The 22,102-nt window shown below is 55.1% G+C and overlaps 7 protein-coding genes across 7 annotated transcripts in view; 1 reads left to right on the top strand and 6 right to left on the bottom strand.

The window, feature by feature from the left end:
* BBA_01123 (VPS9 domain-containing protein) overlaps positions 1–2,368 on the bottom strand; it is a gene marked incomplete at both ends in the record, with an annotated part of 2,781 nt that extends 413 nt beyond the window's left edge. The window contains 2 exons of the mRNA XM_008596220.1: positions 123–2,025; positions 2,094–2,368. Of these exons, the coding sequence (XP_008594442.1) occupies positions 123–2,025; positions 2,094–2,368 (2,178 nt within the window). The remainder of the gene's footprint in view (positions 1–122; positions 2,026–2,093) is intronic.
* A 924-nt stretch (positions 2,369–3,292) lies between these two features.
* Positions 3,293–5,262, bottom strand: BBA_01124 (AMP-binding enzyme; the record flags this gene model as incomplete). Its single annotated transcript, XM_008596221.1, has 5 exons — positions 3,293–3,957; positions 4,028–4,070; positions 4,130–4,376; positions 4,444–4,724; positions 4,792–5,262. The coding sequence occupies 5 exons, from the start codon at positions 5,260–5,262 to the stop codon at positions 3,293–3,295; spliced, it is 1,707 nt and encodes a 568-aa protein (XP_008594443.1).
* A 930-nt stretch (positions 5,263–6,192) lies between these two features.
* On the bottom strand, positions 6,193–8,405 carry BBA_01125 (isocitrate lyase; the record flags this gene model as incomplete). Its single annotated transcript, XM_008596222.1, has 5 exons — positions 6,193–6,550; positions 6,614–7,166; positions 7,275–7,617; positions 7,875–8,030; positions 8,175–8,405. The coding sequence occupies 5 exons, from the start codon at positions 8,403–8,405 to the stop codon at positions 6,193–6,195; spliced, it is 1,641 nt and encodes a 546-aa protein (XP_008594444.1).
* A 3,115-nt stretch (positions 8,406–11,520) lies between these two features.
* BBA_01126 (uncharacterized protein) lies at positions 11,521–11,758 on the bottom strand (the record flags this gene model as incomplete). Its single annotated transcript, XM_008596223.1, has 2 exons — positions 11,521–11,638; positions 11,694–11,758. The coding sequence occupies 2 exons, from the start codon at positions 11,756–11,758 to the stop codon at positions 11,521–11,523; spliced, it is 183 nt and encodes a 60-aa protein (XP_008594445.1).
* Positions 11,759–13,117: 1,359 nt separating this feature from the next.
* On the top strand, positions 13,118–15,503 carry BBA_01127 (neutral trehalase; the record flags this gene model as incomplete). The annotated part of the gene is made up of 4 exons (XM_008596224.1): positions 13,118–13,258; positions 13,308–13,371; positions 13,420–15,298; positions 15,356–15,503. 4 exons carry the CDS (start codon positions 13,118–13,120, stop codon positions 15,501–15,503), a joined length of 2,232 nt encoding a protein of 743 aa, XP_008594446.1.
* A 739-nt stretch (positions 15,504–16,242) lies between these two features.
* On the bottom strand, positions 16,243–17,037 carry BBA_01128 (yippee family protein; the record flags this gene model as incomplete). Its single annotated transcript, XM_008596225.1, has 1 exon — positions 16,243–17,037. One exon carries the CDS (start codon positions 17,035–17,037, stop codon positions 16,243–16,245), a length of 795 nt encoding a protein of 264 aa, XP_008594447.1.
* Positions 17,038–18,919: 1,882 nt separating this feature from the next.
* Positions 18,920–19,954, bottom strand: BBA_01129 (inversin protein alternative isoform; the record flags this gene model as incomplete). The annotated part of the gene is made up of 1 exon (XM_008596226.1): positions 18,920–19,954. One exon carries the CDS (start codon positions 19,952–19,954, stop codon positions 18,920–18,922), a length of 1,035 nt encoding a protein of 344 aa, XP_008594448.1.
* Between the last annotated feature and the right edge of the window lie 2,148 nt (positions 19,955–22,102).

Raw genomic sequence — 22,102 nt, forward strand, 5'->3', positions numbered from 1 at the left:
TTCTTCTTCTTCTTCTTCTTCTTCTTCTTCTTCTTCTTCATTGTCCCGTGTTTCCAGTCATCGTTGCTACAACTGTATACAAAGATTTCCGTGCGTGATTGAAGAGCGTGAGGGGGACTTACCGTGCTCAAGTCGCCACCGTCCTCTACCTTGTTGTTGTTGTTGTTGTTGTTGTTGTTGTTGTTGTTGTTGTTGTTGTTGTTGTTGTTGTTGTTGTTGTTGTTGTTGTTGTTGTTGTTGTTGTTGTTGTTGTTGTTGTTGTTGTTGTTGTTGTTGTTATTGCTGCCGCCCTCCTTGGGCGCCGCTGCAGGGGGTGGTGGCGTCGAAGCCGCCGCGCGACCGAAGCCGCGGAAGCCCATGCTCGGGAGGCGCGCCATCGGGTTGAAGCTGCTGCCGAGGCTGCGCACCTGGTCCAGCATGGCAGCACCCTGCTGCTGCGCGACGCCTGCCACCGTCGTCGTCGTCGTCGTCGTCGTGGTAGTGGCTGTCAGTGGCGACAGGGGCGGTGCGCCGTTGCTGCTTGCGAATTCCACCTTTTTCAGGGAGCTCGCGGTGCTGCGGCGGCTACGCGTGCTGTCTGCGCTGGGATCACGGCGGCCGCCGATGAGGGTCAGGACCGCCGAGTCGCGGCCATGCGGCGCTGGGACGACGGCGCCGGCGCCGGCGCCGTCCTCTGCGATGGTGTCGACACTGGCAGCATCGTCGTCGTCGCCGAGCGGCGGGGTGCTGACGAGCTTTCGGGCGTCGTCCAGGGTGCGCGGCACGACGATGGACTCCTTGGGCGCGGCCTGCTGGCGCTCGCGCAACTTGCCGACGAGAAACGAGTAGCTCTCGCCGAGGCTGTTTGAGATTGTCTGCAGACCCTGGTCAGCGGTGCTGAGAACGGCGCCGCTAGCAACGCCAAAAGCCTGCGCGGGCGTGTTGACGAGGTCACTGAGGCGGCGGTTGCGCAGCACCGTGGCGGGCTTGAGTCCCCCGGAGGATGTGATGGGCTTGGTGGCGGTGGCGGTTTCTTTGCTAGTCTCAGTGGTTCCTTGTGTGTAGGCTGGCGGGAACGTTTCCGGTCTGTTGGCGGTTTCGCCGGCAGCGGCGGCGGCGGCGGCGGCGGCCTTGGGCGGGCCCGAGGGGTGCTCGTCTTCGCGGAGGGTCGAAAGGTCGACAGTCTCGAGGAAGCTGATGGCGGCCTCAAAATTTGTCAGGCAGTAAGCGGCCTCACCGGTGAGCTTGGGCTCCCAGCGGAAGCGCTGCATGAAGTGGAGGTCGCTGATGGCGTGCAGGTGCGCGGGCGGGAGCGTGATGAGCGTGTAGATGAGCATGGGCATGATCTCGTCGGCCGACGCCGAGGGCTGGAAGCGCGACAGCGTGTCGACGATGCTCTTGTGTACGGCTTTGAGGTGGTTAATCTTGCCGAGGGGGTAGTGCGAGTCGCTCATGGCGACGAGCTCCCGGCGCGCGGGCTCGAGCGACGCGCGAATCTCCTCGTCGCGAGACGTCGGCGCGGACCCGTCTTTGGTGTCGTCGCTGTCATCTTGGCCGAGGTCGATGCCGAGATCCGTCAGACCAATGTTGACGAGCGCCAGCGCGGCCGTCTTGGACCGCAGCTTGTCGTCTTGCGCCTCGTCTTGAGTGCTCCGGTGGCGGTATATCCGGCCGTAGATGGCCTCGCACAGGCGCCGCTCGGCGGCCTCCTCAATACGACCCTTTTTCGCCTCGAGTGCCTTGCGTGCCCTTTTCCGGTCCGCGAGCTCGTCGGGGGTAATCATTTGCTGCTCGGCCTCGGCCTTGAGGTGCTTGCTGTCCTTGGACTTGAGCGATGCGGTGCGGGCGCGTAACCGGCTGGCGGCAGAGGATATCGAAGAGGGAGAGGGGCTCGGCGAGGGGCCACGACGCTGCCGCGTTGCCAGCGCGCTAATGTGAGTCTGGACGTGAGAGGAAGCTAGGGCGTAGAAGTCTTGGAAGAGCTGGGACAGCTTGTCTATATTGGGTGGTGTGGAATGAACCTTGGCACTCAGCGATTCAATGAAGCTGCGAGGAACGTATGGTTAGTCTTGGGTTGGTCAGCTCGTGCAAGTCGCTCCGGGCGAGGCTTCTACCTGTCTGTAAGGGAAACGAGCTCGATGGGCAGCTCGTCGAGGTCGACGGAGTTTCTGCCCGTGTCAGCCGCCTCGTCGTGGTCGTCTGCATCCTCGGACGTCTCAAACGCATCGGGCCGCTGGGTGGCGCCGTCATTGTGAAAGGTGTGGGCGCGCTTCGGCAGCTGTGTACTCGCGCTCGTCTGGCGGCTCTGTGATGCATCGTGCGAGTTGATCCGGGCGGCGGCCGGCTTGCTGGAGGAGACTGGGCGGTCGGAGCTAGCAGTTGAAGCCATCGCCGCGCGTCAATCGGAGGAGGGTGGATGTCGCTGCGGATTGCCCGGGGGGCGCCCAGGTCGTTTGTTATCTCGGGGGCAACGGGGGACGCTGCTGTGTTGGCAGACTGCTTCCACGCGTGCTGGTGGTAATCGTGAAGAGGTGAATCGTCGTGGTGTGATGAGTAAAGAGTTAGGTGAGCAGTCGCAGGGAGACGGAGCCACGGCACGCGACTTTGGGCGGCGGCCTGCTGGCTGGCGCAGCTGTCGCAGACTTGCGTCAGAAGTCGTGTCCGCGGTGGGGATGGGTAATGAGTAAGGTGCTAGGAAAACAGAAAATGAACTTTCTTCTTTGCAGAGACCTATGCTTTTTTTTTTTCTTCTTGTTTTTCTATTTGATTCTTGATTTATCTGGTTTAATAGATCGGAGATCAAGTTAAAGGGAGTGAGTGACATGAAGCTACACAAAATACGTGGTAAACTCACCTCAAGATTGTGGGTTGGCTTCTGTAATGCGCTAGTTACTGGGATCCGGGGTGCTACAGTACGCTAATGATGACGCTAGCGCGCCATGCCCAAGATGTAGCAACAAAAGAGGCTGACCGGACAGATATAGAAACTGGGAAAAATTAGTCACGATAAACATCTAGAGCATAAGATCTGAAGGAATTCTGGGATACTGAAGCGGATCTTTATTAGTCACCGAAATGGCTGCTTGCGTCTTTGGCGGCGCTCTGGCGGCTCTCTAGCTCTACCAGTAATTACAAGTGGTGATGATGGCATCTGCAAACAGACGAGCCGAAAAATACCAGCACAAAATGAGTCAAAAACACGTCCTCAAAACTTGAATTGATTCCAAACGAGTAGCTACAAGATACAAACCCACCTCAAGCATCATGACTACAAAATGACTGTACAAGTGCGGCAAAACGCCCAGTCCCCTTTCTAATCAGACTTGCGGCCATTCCTCGCCCACTCGCGCAAGTCATTCTTCTTAATCTTGCCCGTGCTCGTCTTTGGCAGGTCCGGCACCACCTCGACCTCCTTGGGCACCATGAAGCGGCTAATGGCGGCGTTTCCGCGGGCCCAGGCAATTAGATCCGCGCCCTGCATCGACCTGCCCTCGCGGACGGTAATGTACGCCTTGGGCACCTCGCCCCATTGCGCGCTGGGCACGGCCACGACGCCGCACTCGAGCACGTCGGGATGCTGCACCAGCATGCTCTCGAGCGCCACCGAGGAAATGTTCTCGCCGCCCGAGATGATGATGTCCTTGGCGCGGTCGAGGATCTGCGCGCTGCCATCGGGGTGCCAGACGGCGAGGTCGCCCGAGTGAAGGGCGCCGCCGGCAAAGAGCTTCTTGGTCGCGGCGGCGTCCTTGTAGTACTCCTTGGCGCAAATGTTGCCGAAAAAGACAATTTCGCCGATTTCTTTGCCGTCCTTGGCCACGTCGATGAGTACGTCCTCGGGCTGGTCCGGCTTGATGATGCGGATGGGTAGGCTGGTGATGAAGCCGTGCCCTTGACGTGCCATCTTGGCGTACTTTTCTGCTGGTGGAAGATTGTCCCATTCAGGCAACGTATAGCACTTGGTGATTGGGCCATACGTTTCTTTTTTTTTTTTTTCGGGTCAGTAAATATGTATCAATGCCGGTAGTGAGCAGCGGCCAGCCAGACTTACCAGTCATTCCGTAAACATGTACAGGTATAAGGTTCAGGTCGGTCTGCCCAACCCAGTCAGTTATACGATTTGACCCTTTTCGCTTCCCATCTCGCAACGTACCATTTGCTCAAACAAGTGGCCAGTGGGTGGACTAGCCGCAACAGTTACTCGAACTGGTTGCGGCAGCTTGGCGGCCTCCTTAGCAGCCACCAACAACGTGTTGACAGTCGGGGCCGCATTGAAGTGAGTGACGCCCTCGTCCTTGAGAAGCCGCCAGATGATGGGATAATCAATCTTGCGCAAGCAGACATTGACGCCTCGCACCGCGACAACAGACCAGGGAAACGTCCATCCGCAAGCATGAAACCTAGTTTCAGTCAGTACGCGCGCCCGCGCAGCTGAGCTACTTGAAACCCAAACGGGTGTCGACTTACATGGGCAGCGTCCACAGGTATTTGCAGCGGCCCTGGTTCAGACCAGACTCGATGATGTTTGCGACGGCGGCGAGGTAGGCACCCCGGTGAGTATAGACGACGCCTTTGGGCTTGGACGTCGTTCCAGAGGTAAAGGGGATGGCCAGCATGTCATCTTCATTTTCTGCGTGTGCGTGAAGGCCAGCCCAGCCTTTTGCGCCTTGCTCGGCATCGTAGGCAAGACCTTCCATGACAGCTTGGTTGTATTGACCTGCTTGCGGGCCGGTAATGACGTCGGTATCCTGTAGCCCTGGTCGTTAGCCTGAGCAAAAACGCATCCCAGGTAGCCCTCTTTTTTTTCCCTCTTACATTATCCACAATGATTGGAACTTTGCTGTGCTTGGATCTGTAGGCACTTAAAAGATCCTCAAACTCCTTGTCCACAATGATGGAGTCCACCTCGGCAAACTCAAAGACGTAGGCAATGTCATCGGGCTTGAGGCGGTAGTTTGCGGGAACAATGACGCCGCCGGCTGCCACGATGCCGTACAGCGACTCCAGAAACGCGGGCGTGTTGGGGGCGAGGATGCCGACTCGTTTCAGGCCGTGCTTCTTGAGGTGATAGGCCAGACCGCGGGCGCGATCGGCCGTCTGCTGGTAAGAGCGGCGGATGCTGACGCCGTTGGCGGTGATGTGGACGACGGCGTCAGCATTGGGCTCAATGGAAGCGGCGCGCTCCAGGAAAATCGTCGGCGACAGGTGGTGGATATGCGCCGGAGGCGGCGCGGCGGGCAAGAGATGGTTGAGGATGGACCGGATGCGCGACGGAGGGCCGGACATTGCGGCAGCGGGAAGCTCGTGGGCGTCTTTGAAGGGCTAGCTTGGAGAGAGAGAGAGAGACGGAGGCAGGCCGCTGCGAAATTCAAAGTAGTAAGAAGGTGAAGTGGTGGATTGGGAAGAGCAGTGTAGGGGTAAGTAGAGAAAACAGTTGCAAACGGGAAATGTGCAGGGGGCATGAGATGTATGTAAGACACGGCCGACCGGAGATTCAGAGTGCTAGCTCACGGCGGAGCCCGTGGAATTCGGCTCTTGTCGGCAGTGGAGGGCCGGCCAGCCAGCTCGCAAGCTTGGACGAGACGACAGTGGCAACCAACCAAAGGGCCCTGGAAAGCAAAGGCAAAACGAGGTGCTCAAGCCCGCGGTGTTGAGCTGGCAGACACCGGTGCCAGGGTGCGGAACAAAGCGGGGAGCTGGGTATTTCCAGCGCTCTCAGTGGCTTATCTAGGTATTCATTATAGTGGCCTCACTGGTAAGTGGGTGTTTTTGGCGGTCTGCTAGTGGCTGTTGGGCCCTGTAAAATCCCCCCCCAGCCTTGGCTTTACCCCAGATCCTTCCGCTTCCGCATCTCTGCCGCAACAGAGGATTTCGTCGACATGAAGCATGAAGCATGCTAAAGACTTGACAACAAGAGACGAAAATGAAAAAAAGAGAGGGCTAGTTATTTGATGCTCCCTCATTTCTACTTGCTTGTCTCGACTTGACAAGACCAGGTATGTATAATATTTCGCATTCGCCTTGTGCAAGGTAAAGATCAGCCTCGGCTATCGAACAAGGAAGGCACTTCGTTGCTTTTCTAAAAAATCGACGCGTAGTCTAATAAAAAAAAATCCAACAAACATATCCAAATGTCATTTTTCAAGAAGCCGTACAGGTATGGAAATCGACACGACAAAATCAAACTACAAAGATACTACGACTTTGTGTTGTAGTTTAGTGGAACTGATCCTCAGTGACACCCTTGCCCATGGCCGAGGTGGAGCTGACGCCGCCGGTAATCATTTTTTGCAGCTCGTCGACATAGTTTGCGCCGGACCATTTCTGATGCTTGACGACGTCGACGCCGAGCTCCATCTCGGGCTCCTGGACGAGCTCGCCGTAGGCGCGCATACCCTGCTTGGCGTAGGCCTTGGCGAAGCTGTCGCTAATCAGGGCAGTCGTGTGAAGGCCAGCGAGGGTGATGAACTGCCAGCAGTAGCCGAGGCTAGCGAGACGCTTAATGTAAGTCTCCTGCTCGTCGCGGGGCATGGCCGTCTTCCAGTTGAACGAAGGAGAGAGGTTGTAAGAGAGCCTGGTGGGTTGTTGTTAGTTTACATTTGGGGGGATAAAGGGACACGTGGGAATGAGAGCTCACTTTTGGTGAGGGATGGCAGCGTGAACACCATCGGCAAACTCCTTCGCTTGAGCAAAGTCGGGCAGCTTGGACTCCATCCAGACGGCGTCGCAGTAGGGACCATAGGCGATGGCACGGTTGATGGCGCAGTCGCAGCCGCCCTTGAGGCGGTAGTAGCCCTCACGGGTGCGAGGAGCGTCCCAGTTGAAGTAGACGTCGACGCCAGCAAGGCTCTTAGCGAGGGCGCGGGCCTCGCTGTTGGACTTTCCTTTGGCCTGGGCCTGGTACTTGGACTTGAGCTCGGCCTTGTTGGAGAATGCGCCAGCGTCAATGGCGGCGGCGACAGCGTCGTCGAAGCGTGAAAGATTGGCCTTGCTCAGCCATTCGTCCTCAAGCTTCTGAAGCTCGTCGCCCTGCTTGCCGGCGGCCTCGGCGGCGCTCATGAGCTCGTTGAGGGGCTGCAGGTTGGGGTTGGTGCTGCCGAGGATAAAGGCGTGATCGCGGGGGTCGATGGTGGTGGTGATGAGGGTAGCAGCCTCGGCGTCCGTACGGGCGATGGCAATGAGGTCAGAGCCTAGGACATTATTAGCGACTTTTTTTTTTTTTCTCATTTTTTCATTTGTTTTTTCTCGAATGAGATTTGAGATGAGACACGACATGAGACACGACATGAGAAACTCACCCATGATATCGGCCTGGGCACGGATGGCAACCAGACGGCTAATGTGCTCGCTTATGGGGACAAGGACCTTGCCGGCCATGTGGCCGCACTTCTTGGTACCAGGAGCCTGGTCCTCAATGTGAATACCAGCAGCACCCTTCTCAATGAAGAGCTTGGTGAGCTTCATGACGGCGGTGAGACCGCCATGGCCGGTGTCGGCATCAGCAATGATGGGACGGAGGTAGTCAACGTTGGCGAGCTGGGCACGCTGGCTCTTGGGCACACTGAGACGCTCCTGGCGCTGCTTGCGGTCGTGGAAGAGCTGGGCCATGAAAAGGTGGCCGACCTTGTTGGGAACGGTGGTCTAGAAGTCGCATGATACCAGTCAGTTTTGCGATGGTCCAAATATGGCAATGCGACGTGAGGGAGGAATAGAAAGCGCTGCAACAACAATGCCATGCAGCTCAGTCGCATGCAGCGCTGTGCATTTGATGATGCTAGGGTGTCTTGGCATGTGATAATATCGTGGTAGCCAAGCCCACTCTGTGGAGGGGCACCTTATTAAGGTGTGGAAAAGGTTATGGAGATTGTAAGCGGCTAGGCCGAGGGGGGTTATCTCACGTAAGGGTAATCAGCCAGATCAGGGCCGGGCTCGTCAGAGGCCGAAGCGGTGGAAGATGATTGCCATCCAGAAACGTAGACTGTGTCGAGGTATTTGGCCATCTGGGTGAGCATAGTAGGCTCGAGACAGCCGTAGGTGAAGGAGGCATCCTTGGTCTGATTTTGGAGAGGTTAGCGTGGGGTCGAGGCGTAGGTGGTAAACTGGCAGCCGGCTCTCAGAAAAAAGGCGTTGCCAGGCATTAAAGAAGCCAATTGACTTGAACGCTGCCATGAAAAGCCTAAAAGTTTGTATGCGCGTACCTCGAAACGGCCCTCGAGAATCTTCCAAAGCTTCTTGGATTGGGTATTGCTGGGGTACTCAATCTTCAGGTGGCCGCGCTTGGAGACAATCTGCTCGGCAGTAAAGGGACGCTTGGTGTGCTTCCAGCGTGAGTCGTTCCACCAGGACTTGACCTGGGCAACCTCCTGGGCAAAGAGCTCGTCCTCGGTGTCGGGGTTGATGGCCGGGTTGATCATGTTGTTGGAAGCCATGGTGGCGGGTAGGTGTGGTTTAGCCGAGGTGTAGTTGTATGGTGGGATGTTCGTCGTACAGCTGGCGAGCGAGCTGTAGAGGGAAGACGGGGAGGAGAGAGGAAGTAGAAAAAAGTCGCAAAGACTCGGGGACGATAAATCGAAGGATTATGGATGTAGGAGAAGAAAAAGAAGGAGGAAGAAGATGGTGGCCCGAGGTCAATGCCGAGAGATATTTAGAGTCGAGGCCGGGCCGTCAGTCAGTCATTACACATGGCGGGTGTAGGCCGTAACTTGGTGGCGCCCAGACCCGGTCGGCCGGTTGGTTTGTATTTGCTCGTGCCAGGTGCTGCCATTTGCGGGCAAGCGGGTCCTTGGCAGTTGGCAGTTGGCAGCTCCGTCCGTTTGCTGCGTTTGCACCAGGTTTACAGGGGACTTTCTCACTCCTTGGTGCAAGGCACAAGGCACTTACAGCACTTGCAGCCCCCGTGAATCAAGGTATTATAAAGACGCTGTAAAAGTAGTGAGTACCATGGCCTCTGTCCATCAACTACTACCAAGATACCTGGCTGAGCCAAACTATTACTATCCCAGGCCATGTACATCACATCATACTGTAAGCCCCATCCTCCACTATGTGTAGCTCAACCCAGTCAAGAAGATAATACTGCATGCCCATACTGAGGGGATGCCTACGGGCTACCTAGAATCAGCCTAAGAGGCTCGGAGCATGGGCGGGTTTCCGCTCGTATGGCCGGGGCAAGGGTGGGAGTCAGAGGTCTCTGTTGTATTCGTCTGTTCCGATTTCATCGTCATTGGGAGTAAAAGAGAGCAGTGCATTCTAAACACTCCGACTGTCGCCTGGTACGCTGGGGTCTCGGCTCAATGGGGCGACCGGAAGTTGGAGAAGAAAAGCACATGCTCAAGGGGAAGAGGATGATGAGTTATAGCGCCCAACAGCACCAATGGCTTCTGGTTTAAGAAAATTACAGAGGGCAATTGGCACCTTTTTGGGTCCCTGCAAGCCTGTCCCCTTGCATCGCCCACTGGAGCGACGTCGATGGTGGGGTTCCTCGACTGGTGGGTACCGCAGTCGATATTCCAGCCAATCATGGCCGTTGCAAAAGGCATTTTCTCTGGCACGCTGGAGCTCCGACTGTGGGGCCTAACCCTTTGGCCGAGGTGCCGGGAGGCTGCCCGTGGCAGTGGCGAAGCCGACGCAGTAACTTTGAGTAGAATCTGCAGGTGTACAGTACTGTAATTCCAGTGACTAGTTATTTACGCTTGGGCAATTGCAAATTATCTGACTCACAACTTTGGCAGTTCTACCGATAAGGGTGCAGCTCCGATTCAGCTCCCCCGCGCCATCGACTTTTTGCTGCACAAACCACTGGGTCGCCTACGGTGGTGGCTCCCTCGGAGTCCCTCCAACTCCCCCAACTCCCCCGCAAACCATTCTCAGCCTCATCCTTACAGGGGGTCTTGCAGCGCCTTGATACACTGCAGCCTCGCACTTCGCCCCGAGAGCGAATTGCCAGCATCGAAGAAAAAAAATGAATTTGAAGGAAATCCGGAGGACCTTTTGTATCCTGCCCACCTAACCAACTGCCTGTCAAGGTGCATCTCGGCGTCACGAGTGAACCTCAAAGCCTACTCATGTATAGGGCGCCAAATATAACCTCAAATAATACACCCTCCCTGCATCTGAATCGGCTTCTTCTTAAAACGCCTAGTAACTACCGCATTGTCCTCTTGTTCTCCATCTCGTTCCGTCTTTTTCCCGTGCGCCCGCCGTTTTCCTCCAATTCCCCCAAGAACTAGCGTCCGATTCGCTCCTTTGCACCATCGCCGAATCCACCCCGGAGCCGGGGCCATGCCTTTGCATGTGACGGCACAAGACCATTGCCAGCCGGTACCGTCACGCACATATGTTTATGCGCTTGTCAACTAAACTGCATGTCCGTACTCTCCGTGCCGTTGGTCGGGCGTCGCTAGTGAGAGATGTGCTACATATGCACCCTCGGCATACAAAGCCGAGCGCCCAGCCATAGGTATTTTGTGACGACCAACAGTGTGCGACTCTGAAACAAGATTTGACCCCAATCCGCAGCAGAGGTCAAGTCTCTATATGACTAACTGCGGCGAAGCCGAAATCAAACGGCGACGTAGTCACAATTCCTTACCGTCACTAGCCATCAATAAACACGCTCGTACTGTCTGCTCGATCGCCACATTGTTATTGCAACAGCTCATTCATCATCGCTCGTAAACACGATGTCACGCAAAGAAAGTCGCTCCCTAATAAGCGCGCATTTCACGCCGATTTTACTGGAATCACTGACTTCTGTACTCACGCAAGAACTCATACTGCATTCGCCAACTGCACAACAGCTTCAATTGCACATTGTTAATTGTAGAAAATCGAATCAATCAAGTCCCATGATCTCTGATCAATTCTGTGTCGATTGGTAATAGCCTCAGGCACGTCAGGACGGATTGTCACCAAATGCGCTGGACCAAGCTTCGTGCATCTCCTATATATCCCAGTCAATCTCAAATGGAAACGCCAGCCACTGACTGCTACCAGTCACACCACAGCCACTACCTGTGCGGCTTCGCCAGCTTGATAATATTTTTCGCTTCAGAAATTCGCTCCAAATTGGATGGACAATGCTATTATGTACATCTGATATCCATATCTCGCTTCCTCGATATTTTTATTTCAAACAAACAAGAAATAACGCAAACAACGAGCCCTGTTTTTGCTTTCCTCCTCTCCTCGTATAATCAGAATAAACCATCCTCTTCCGACTCAGGAAGACGAGCTCACGCGTGGCGCTATATGCTAACAGAAGGCACGAAGCCAGAGGAACAGTCCCCCGTAATCACGACATATATCATTAGCGTAGCCAGCACAGCCAGATAGTTCTTTTTAATCAATACAACCTCTTCCCTCTCATCCCGTTTCTGACAGTATGTCATCACCATAGTATGAGTCCGATTCATCGTCGTTGTTAGCGTTTGGTAGTGCAGTTTCCGTCAGCGGCACGGGGCAGAAGCCCGGCCTCTGCGCGTGGCCAGACTCCTCGTCACCGCAAGACGGATGCATAGTGATGCTGATAATGCTAGAGAATATTTATACCTTCGTCGGTGGGGAAAGCGGGCATGCCCGGGCGGGTGGGGGCTTGAAGGAGGCGGCGTAAACGGCGCGGGGCCGGGTGAGGTAACGGAGCGTGTTCGGGTGCTCGAGGTGGCTGTTTAAGTATGAGTCTTGCTAATCGGACCTTGTGATTTTACTTGGAAACTTACCACGTGCGGGCTCTTGTCTGATGGCCGTGATGTTCTTTTGACGGCCGTGATTTTCTGATGGCCATGATGTTCTTTTGATGGCCGCACGATCTTTTTGTGCCAATTTGTTAGGCAGAGGTGAGGGTGTTGTATTGTGGAAGTGAGTGCCATTTGTAACCGGCAGCTAGCCAGTTAGTCGCCGGCTAATCAGCAGCTTGTATATCTAAATGACTACTCGACTGGCTGTTGATTCAATGGCTACGGAAGTATTACCTGTAGCCAAGGACCTGCAACTAAGCTGCCGCTCTCGGCCCCGCTCGGACTCGGGACTTGAGGTTTACTGCAACCCTCTCGACTTTACCACACCTCCGCGACCACCTAATAATCGTCACCCCCATCGTCTCCGTCGTGCTGGGCTCGTAGACGACCCTCGGCAGCGTCGATGCCACGCGAAACATGTACTCATGCTCGTAGTTCTCTGACTTCTCCGCGCTGTTATTGCTGCTGCCGTCTAGCACCCTACCCTACCCAGTATCACACTCCACAGACGCGAAGAGCTCTTCGACTGGCGTGTCCTGCGCGAACCGCCTCGTGGTACGCCCCCCCTCCCCCCACGTCTCAGGCATCGTATCTTAAGTGCCACGTGCACAACCTCCTTGTCGCTCGCCGGCGGCTCCAGTCGGATGCGCGCTGCCCGCCAGGCCCGCCACTATTCGCCCTTTTCCGCACGCCGAGCGGCGGCATGTGCTTGCTTCACCAGTGCATACTTCTCCGCCGCTGCCGCTCCGGCCGCCGCCGCCTCCTTTTCGCGCACGCGCTCGCTGTCAGGGGAGAGAGGAGAATGATGATGTATTGTGTAGGTTGTGGGCCGAGCGACAGGCACACCTACACTCGCGGTCTGTCGTACGGGGCTCGCTGTTGTCTTGTCTTACACCAACCTCTTCATATCCTGCCTCCGCATTCCACTTCTGCATCCGACATCGCTTACCAAGTACGCCTGCCGTATTCCTAGCGTCAGATGGCGTCAGATAGCGCCGACTCGGCTACCAGACCACCTCCTTCTTTTGTTGAGAACTTCTCATCAAGTTTCGCCATCATCCCGTCTTTTTTGCACACTAAAGTTACCTGGTCCCCTCGGCCGCTCAACCTCCACATTAGAGCTGTGAAACCCACTCCTGGCGCCCCGCTACTGTCAGTAATTAAAGCTACGCGACTGTCGAATCTAGATTCTGCAAAAAACCATCACGGCTTGCTGGTAGCTTTATCCATCATCACAAGCAAACTGCACAGAATTGCCCAGTCCCTCCTCTCTCGAGACCTCTCTCGAGGCCAATCCATCTTGTCTGCAGTTAGACGTACAATCGGACATTGTTATTCATCACCCCGCCACTTAGTCCATCGCCCCGCCGACACCGCTACTCGCAGAGCAAACAGCCATTTCAACAATGAGTGATTCTACCGCGCCCTCGGCGCATCGCCCTCGAGGCTCCGAGGATTTTGGTGTCTTTGATGATGCCAAAACCTATTATGCCTCTGATGAACGACACACTGGCCGATTCGCGAACCGGACTCGCACCTACTCACAGGTAAGCAGCATTCAACGTCATGGTGACGGCGGAGTTAACACAAATCCAGAGCAGTTTGATCAAACAAATCGAGCGGTTGAACCTACCCGAGCCTTTTCGTCGTGGAAGTCACGGTATGTTATCAAAAAAAGAGCCTCCGATTCAGGTGCTGACACTGCTAGATGAGAGCAACCTGGAGCAAGGCCGCCGCTTCCTCATTCAAGTTGACGCGACCCTGGAGAGTTTGAAAGCACAAGAAGATACCGATGGCAATATGCAAATCACAATCGAGGATTCCGGTCCCAAAGTTCTTCCTCTACGGACAGCCGCTTCGGCTGGTTACCACAGATTCGAAGTCCGTGGCACTTATATGCTGTCCAACCTACTGCAGGAGTTGACTCTGGCCAAAGAGTACGGCCGCAAGCAAATCATCCTCGATGAAGCCCGACTCAACGAAAATCCTGTTAACCGCCTTTCTCGTCTCATCAAAGATCATTTTTGGGACGGCTTGACAAGGCGTATTGATGCTTCTAGCATCGAAATTGCTGCTCGCGACCCCAAAGACTGGACCGATGATCCTCGACCCCGAATCTATATACCCTCCAAGTGCACTGCTCAATTCGAGTACTATAAACAGGTGGCCCTTGACCGCCCGGAGATTCGACTCGATGTGCAATTACTCCCCGAAGTGATTACCCCGGAGATTATTCGCGACATGAACGAGAAACCTGGTCTCCTTGCTGTTGCCGTCGAAGAGGTTGAGGAGCAAGATCCTGTCAAGGGCACCATCAAGACCCTTCGTGGACTCCCCTTTGTTGTGCCTGGTGGCCGATTCAACGAGTTGTACGGGTGGGATAGCTACATGGAGTCCCTTGGTTTGTTGGTCAACGACCGTGTTGACTTGGCCAAGGCAATGGTGCTCAACTTTTGCTTTTGCATTGAGCACTACGGCAAGATTCTCAACGCCACGCGCTCATACTATCTTGGGCGCTCACAACCTCCTTTCCTCACCGACATGGCTCTCCGAGTATATGAAAAGATCAAGCACGAGCCCGATGCACTCGAGTTTTTGCGTCGCTCCATTCTTGCCGCCATCAAAGAGTATCACAGTGTCTGGACTGGACAAGCTCGTCTGGATCCTACGACTGGTTTATCGAGATACTGCCCTGAAGGTCTGGGCGTTCCTCCCGAAACCGAGCCTAGTCACTTTGTCCACATCCTGCAGCCGTACATCAAGAAGCATGGCATGGAGTTTGACGAGTTTGTTCGCGCGTACAACCATGGCGAGATCAAGGAGCCTGAACTGGACAATTATTTCATGCACGACCGTGCCGTGCGAGAGTCGGGCCACGACACTAGCTATCGCTTCGAGGGAGTTTGCGCGAACCTAGCAACCATCGATCTCAACTCACTTCTCTTCAAATATGAGACAGACATCTCTCGAACTATCCGCAGTTTATTTGATGACAAGCTAGTCATGCCTGAAGAATTTTGCCAAGGTACCCCTTATAAGCCTGGTGATATTCTCACATCTGCCTTGTGGGACCGCAAGGCCAAGAGACGCAAGCTTACCATGGACAAGCTGATGTGGAATGAAGAAGAGGGCATGTTTTTTGACTACGACTTTGTCAATAAGAAGCGCTGTACCTATGAGACTGCTACAACACTGTGGTCGCTGTGGGCCGGTCTCGCCTCACCAAAGCAAGCAGCGGATATCGTGAAAAAGGGCCTTCCAAAATTTGAAGAATTCGGTGGCCTGCTTGCCGGTACTGAAAGCTCGCGTGGTGAAATCGGTCTGGAGCGCCCTAACCGACAGTGGGATTACCCATACGGCTGGGCACCGCAGCAGATGCTGGCTTGGACGGGTCTGCTCCGCTACAGCTTCAACGAAGAGGCCGAGCGACTGGCCTACAAGTGGCTTTTTATGATTACCAAGGCCTTTGTCGATTTCAACGGTGTAGTTGTCGAAAAGTACGACGTGACGCGTCCCATTGACCCTCACCGCGTGGATGCCGAGTACGGCAACCAGGGTCTGAACTTCAAGGGCGTCGCCAAAGAAGGGTAGGCTTTCGTTACTCAAAGAGTTCTTCTTGACCGTGCAACGCTAATATGTTATAGGTTCGGCTGGGTGAATGCGAGCTACGTGTACGGTCTGCAGATTGTGAATGCGCACATGCGCCGCGCGCTGGGCACGTTGACGCCGTACCCCACGTTTATCAAGGCCATTGAGCAGCTGAATGAAAAGGCTCTTGCCGATCTTGAGTAGAGGGGCGTGGACTTTTGCATCCCGTAGACCAAGTATATATAGCGTAATGATGGTTCCTCTTACTGTTTCTTTATATCTTCCATTATTATCCCCCAATGGTTCCTGCTAAGCGTAGTTCTCAAGAACTTATCTGTCAATACTGGTATTGTTTGCGTCGTCGGTGTTGTACAATGATCTCATCGCTGCTAAACCACGAGGTAGTTGGTATCGCCCACAGTCTCCCTAGCCCTCATCTTTTCCTCTTCGGGGGGGGGGGGGGGGGGGGACGCTCTCCTCCGGCAGCACACCGAAATGTGTTGATGTCGCCGCGACATGTGCTTCTTGTAGGACGCCCACGGATCTCTGGGCAAGGTAGAGCGCGGTCAGGCTGAGAAACACGTCGGGCTGTTTCTTCTAGTATTTGATCCTGGCAGCAAAGATTTGTATATTGTGTTTTAGCGTGGCTTTGATATCAAATCGAATGGTCTCGTCGTCGCTGATGAGCGCAACAAAATGAAACTTCGCTCGGTAAAAAGTATTGGGGAGTAATTTGATGAGCTTTCTAGTGCTATCCTAGTCAAGCCACCGAAACATTCTGGCTACACGCCGTCTATGCTACTACAGACCTTGCGGATGTGTGCACGGCGGCGTCCGACCCCCTATAGGTTCATGTCTGATTCCCACGGTCAAGTCAGCTCAATGGAACAAACAAAGGGATTTCAAGCAGTCGATAAAAGTACTTGGCATGTGCCCCCGCATGTCACTCATCGGAGCGTACTGCAGCAATCAGCTCAGCCCTCCGCCTCGCCACCGTCCGCGCATTCCACGTCCCCGCAAAGACATCATCGCACTCGTCGTCATCCTCCGAGTCAAACGAGACTCTGTCGCTGCTCATGCGGCGACGCGTCCCATACGGTCCTCCGTCCACCACCACCAACGCGCCCGACGCGCCGTCGTCCCCGTCCTCGTCGCCCCAGCTGCGATGTGTCGTGACGCGCTCCGTCTCGAGAATGTACTTGCCGACCTTGTACTTTTGCGACTTTTCCTTGGCGTCGACGTACTTCCAGCCCAACTTTCTGGAGCAGCTGCTGCAGGAAATGTCGGCGACGACGTGCCAGCCCGTGACGAGCTGCCTGTTTTCCAGGCGGCCGATGCGAATGTTGAGCAGCGGCGGCGAGCCCGAGTCGGAATCATAGTCGTCTTCTTCTGCGGTCGAGGTGGCAGGTGGCGGCGGCGCGACGAGAAGAGCGCGGCCGTAGCGGCCGGTGAAGCCCTTGGAGATGATTTGCGCCGTGAGGGCTAGGTCTGCCGAGCAGGCGCTGCAGCGGAGCGTATCTGGACCGAGGCGCTGGAGCCGGCCGGCGCCAGCAGGAGACGAGGTGGATTTGGTCGATGATGATGGGTGGGAGGCTGAAGAGGAGGAGGAGGAGGCGGAGACGCGGCGGCGCAGAAAGGGAAACTTGAAGCTGGGTAGTAGGTAGGTGGGAAAGATGGGCGGGGTGGCGGAGATGCGGTGGCTGCCACGGGTCGTGTCTGACGTTGACCGGTTATGCATCTTCTATGCAGGGACGTATATGAATATATTATTTGAATATGCGGCCGGAACGGCGCGAGGTCAGGTATGTAAACGGACTGGAAATGGTCGGCGCAAAGTACCGCAATCGGATCGCAACGGCAAGTGGCGAGAGAGACGAGAGACCAGAGCCGAGGTCGACGGCTTGTACGGAGTATGCGGGGTCCAGGCGATGCGTTTGCGACGACGAAGAGCCGTTTGATGACAATACTTTGAGGGTGGAGGGCGGTTTAATGATGAAGAGATGTGATACGAGAAGAAAGTCAGCAGCGGTGAGATTCGGACGTGAGTGCGTCTGATCTCGAGCGGGCCACAATGCAACCCCGGCATTTGGGTCCAGTCAGCCCCACTCCGAGGTCAAGGGACCAAATCGCCAAATCGTTTGCGCCACGAGACCCAAGCACCAAGGGCCCTTTTTACAAAGCGTCTTTGCAAAGCTGGCAGCACATGGACAACTCTTGTGGGATCGCCCAACCTGGATTACGAAGCTGACTATGTTATATCTACCCGAATATTGCTTCCTCTGTGTCTCGCACTATCGACTATGTACATGCGGGATCCCGGAAGTTAGAGGCAGTTGCAGGCATCCCCCACAAGCCCCCAAGACCCCTGCTCCACAGGGACACACACAGTGTCTATCAAGCTAAACACTGTGTTAGTTCGCACTGTACGGATATGGGCTCGCGACATCGGCCCTACGATACCGAGCATTCTGAGTGATGGCTACAATATCAACATGACAAGCAAATAATTACCTCAACTTCATGCACTTTGGAGGATACAGCTGATACGTCATTCAAGGGCGGTCCAACTCTTACCAAAACACGTCATGGTGCTTTGCCGACTGCTACCTTGTGCGCTGACTCGTGCTCGTGCGCCTACAAAATGAGTGTTGTACTGGTAGGCACCGCTCGCTTTTCGCTATCAACTTGGCTTATGCCGTCTCTGGGCACATTGAAAGCCCCGAGCTGTTTTACATACAATCTTCTTGAGATAGATGTGTTGGGGCGAATTGCAACCGCGCCCCCTCAAAACCAAGGAATCGGAATTAGAATTGGTGTCCGCAAAGATGGAGGAGGCCCATGCGTCCCGCAGGCTATCCGTCTTGTCGGGCTCAACCACTTATTCAAGACCTTGTTCGAGAGAAGAAGAAAAAAGAGGAAGCGCACTGGCCTTGAAAGAGAGACCGAGAAATGCCCAGGCGGCTCGGCAATCAGACCTGCATCATTACGACGCTGCCACGGCTCACGGCATCAGCATCGTGCACGGTCACGCCCCAACCGAGATGCGCCCACAGGTCTGAGGACCCGGCCAACCGGCCAACTGACCTTATCGCAACTGCTAACTAATACATAGCCGCCAATGCGTAGTTGTGAGACATGCGGTCTGGGGGAGTTATTGGCACCTGATTTCGCCAATCTGTCTTGGACACATCATGTATGTAGTTGCCAATGTAGTAAGTAATGTCTCATTTCAGTATGTAAATGCTTAATCAAATGCTGCTCGCTACCCAGACACACAACGCCAAAGAAAGAAATATATGCCAATCCCCTATCCGTAGATAGTCTCAGGGGGAAAAAAAGAAAAATCGTACACGCAGTGACTACCAACCCGAACTCAGGCCAGTGGTGGTGACGCTATTCATCACCGCCGCTGGGCCACTGCAGATGGGGAGTTGTATTGACGACTCCACAATATCGGGCTTCAGAACGGGGCCCGGCGCAGCGACTGCAACCTCATCTAGCCTCCTGTGACGTACTTGTCGCGAGCCGCATTGCCTCCCCTTGGACCGAAAACAGCCAAAATGTTTTCGGCTCAGACGGCTTCGTTGGCTCGGAGAAAAGCCTCGTCCCGGTAAGCCCCCCTAGTTGACGAGCTGCACCATCATTCTGGCGAGGCTGTCGTGCTTGTAGCGAGAGGCCACCGTCACGGGCGTATCGCCATACTGGTCCGGGACGGTGAGCATGTCAGGCGCTTGATGTTGGAGCAGTATCCTGACAACCTCATCGGAACCCCCCATGGCTGCAGCGTGCAGGGGTGTGAGGCCTCGCTTGTTGGTGTTGCTCTGGACATCGACGCCGTTCTGCAACATCCAACGCACCACATCAACGCTGCCGTCCTGGCAAGCGAGAAGGAGAGGCGTAAAGTCGTTATACTCGGCCGCCAGGTCAGCACCGCTGTCAACAAGCAGCTTTATCATGTCGAGCGAGCCCGTCAAAATAGCAGTGTGTAGCGGGGTCTCGCCTGTCAGCGGTCGCGGCAGCGATGGGTTTGCGCCGTGCTGAAGCAGCAGCTGGGCAATCTCGACACGGCCATTCTCAATGACCTCATGCAGCGGCGCACAGCCCATGCGATCCTTGGCGGCATGATCGGCACCATTTTCTAGCAAAGCCTCAACAATTTCGGCGTTGCCGCAGCGGATGGCCATGAAAAGAGGCGTTTCCTTTGCGCGAGTCGTAGCGGAAGAGTTGGCGCCCTGGGCGAGCATGTAGCGGACGAGGTCTGGCCGTTGAAAGTCGTCGGCGCAGGCGAGGTGGAGGGGTGTTCGGCCTTGGTTGTCGGCAATGTGAATATTGGCGCCGAGGTGAAGGATTTGCCAGGTGGCCCAGTCGGAGCCGGCCTTCATGGCCTCGATGAGAGGGCGGGTGTTGTTGCGGCGCATGCGGTTAATGTCAAGGCCAGCCTCTCGCCAGCGCTGTAACGTGCCGCCGTTTTGATGTGTGAGGGCCCAGCGCAAGGCATCTTTTTGGAGGGTAAGCTCGTCGACGGTGTAGAGGTGGTTGACAAGCAAGTTGTAGTAGCTGCGGTTGACTTGGGAGAGAGCATTGATATTGGAGACTTTGGAGAGCTGTGCCACAATCTGGAGCTGCAGCTCTGTTGGTAGGGTGTCGAGGCTCATGGTGTAAGATCAGCTTGAGTATGGATGCAGCGTTGTGTGGTGTAAGTGAGAGGTGTGAAGTCGATTATGGATATCAGTAACCACAAAATACTAAGAAGAGGGGAGAAAGAATAATAGGGTTGCGTGGATGAGTTGAGAACATATATTGGAAGAGGCGGAGGAGGGTGGCCGAGTCTTTATTCACGAGGGAGGCCAGGCTTGTTGCTTGTCCGAGAACGCCAGTTGTTTTGGCCTGGCCGGAGCTTTGGCCGACGGGAGAGTGGCCTTGGACCAAAGGCAAGCCAGGCAGAGCCAGGGCTGCCAGGCTGGGTGACACCTGCCGCTCTACCCGAGCGGAGCCGAAACGCCAGGTGCTGCACAGATGGTGCCAGGTACCTACGTCCACTGAACACCCGCTAAGCACCTACTGAGGACCACTGCAACTTGCCAAGCAGTACCTGCAAACGGGCTGTAATCAACTTGCAAACGGGCTGTTGACAGCAAAACGGCGACCTGCCAGCTGGCTGCCAACTGCCAGCTGGCAATGGCCTGGTTTGGCCTGTGACATCACGCAACGCTGCGACAGGATGCCATTGGCATTGACGACACCACACAACCACCCGCCTCCCGGACCTTTCTTCCCTTCTTCCCGAATCGCTAGCTGCAACTCTTTTTCCCATCTCAGCCATCGCAATACAACCAATCAGTCTATCCGCCCTGCATCCGCGTTGCATTTACCAGTGCCCTCCTTTAGCCACCCAAGAATAGTATCTTGAATTCCGCACTTCCCAATAAGTCTCCACCACAGAGCCCCGAAGGCACTTCACCGCCCACTGCCTCTCGAGAATCACATTCAAGCATCGCTGCCGCGCACGCCGCAGTACCTGGCTAGGGACATGTCATTTGTTCTATCCGTACAGAGACCCTGGCTACTCATCCACTAGACGTTGTGTTGAAACTTGTTGCCTGCACGTCTTCGGACTTTCCACCTCATCTCGGTGTTCCGCCCTGGATCTGGACCCTGGCAGCCTCAAGCCGCGACTCAGACTGGCCCCAAAGAGGAAGCATCCTTTGGTCCGGCCCAGGCCCATCGCTCGCTATTTTACAGCACGAGCCTACTGGCCTAAACAGCTTGGCTTGTGAGCCGCAGCGTTTTTAACGACGGCTCTTTTTCTGGCTTCCGAACGTACCCAAACTCAGACGCACGCATTCTACTAGCATCTGAGCATCTTGGGCTTTACGGCCGAGCCGCATTGCCATTTCGCAGCTTGCAGTAGGGCATTTGTGAAGGCGACCAGGCCACAGAGATGAATGTTGACGTATCGCTTGCTCTGTACAAATTCTCCAGGGTCAAGCCTGAGCTCGGTCGATGTGGCAGCCGAGGCGCTGCCGTCTCGGCGTGGCGCTCCTAAATCATGTACGAGATGCTTCAACATGGCGCAAATCCCCAATCAAACTCCAACTGGTGGCATCATGAGCGCCTCCCCCGCACAACAATAGACATGTCCCATGTGATACTATCAGTATGGTTGCCGCCCCCCTTCCCCCCTGCTATCAATGGCGCGGAATTGCTGCTCATTTCTCAATCGAGCAAGTCTACCATATGCTACTTTCCAACCCAGAGTCAACACTGCACGTGGCATACTCCAGCTGAAGTCGCTGGTCGACTATCACTTCTGCTATTTGACCTGTGAGACCTGCATTATCAACCTGATCATACAGCTGTTGTTGCTGTGTTTCACATTCAAACTTACCCTCGGCTGATTTCCGCCAATGATGCGTCCTTCTGCCTTCCGGACACGGGTTTAAGTTTGCAGCTTCCCCAACTCCAGCCCACGCTTCTCAACCTTGCGCACAACGGACGACGCGCCACCGCCGAAGATGGAGGGTCGTCGTATATCAGCCCCAGCGCACTGGCCAACAAAATGCACATGGATCAAGTCACTCTCGACAGGATTTCAAATTTCATGCTGTCATAAAGGAAAAGTCAAAACTTCAAGTTAAGCTTAACACGTCACTGTGTACAATGTCTATTTCGGGATTACTACGTTGACGGTGTGGTCTTCACTCTCCACATTGCAGATATCCGGCCACTCGGTAACGACCTCTTCACGCTTCTTGGCACTTGCACAGCAGCACAGCCCGCCAGCGGAACCTTGCCCCTCGGTC

This window comes from Beauveria bassiana (genome assembly GCF_000280675.1).
Source record: "Beauveria bassiana ARSEF 2860 unplaced genomic scaffold BBA_S00002, whole genome shotgun sequence".
Taxonomy (NCBI): domain Eukaryota; kingdom Fungi; phylum Ascomycota; class Sordariomycetes; order Hypocreales; family Cordycipitaceae; genus Beauveria; species Beauveria bassiana.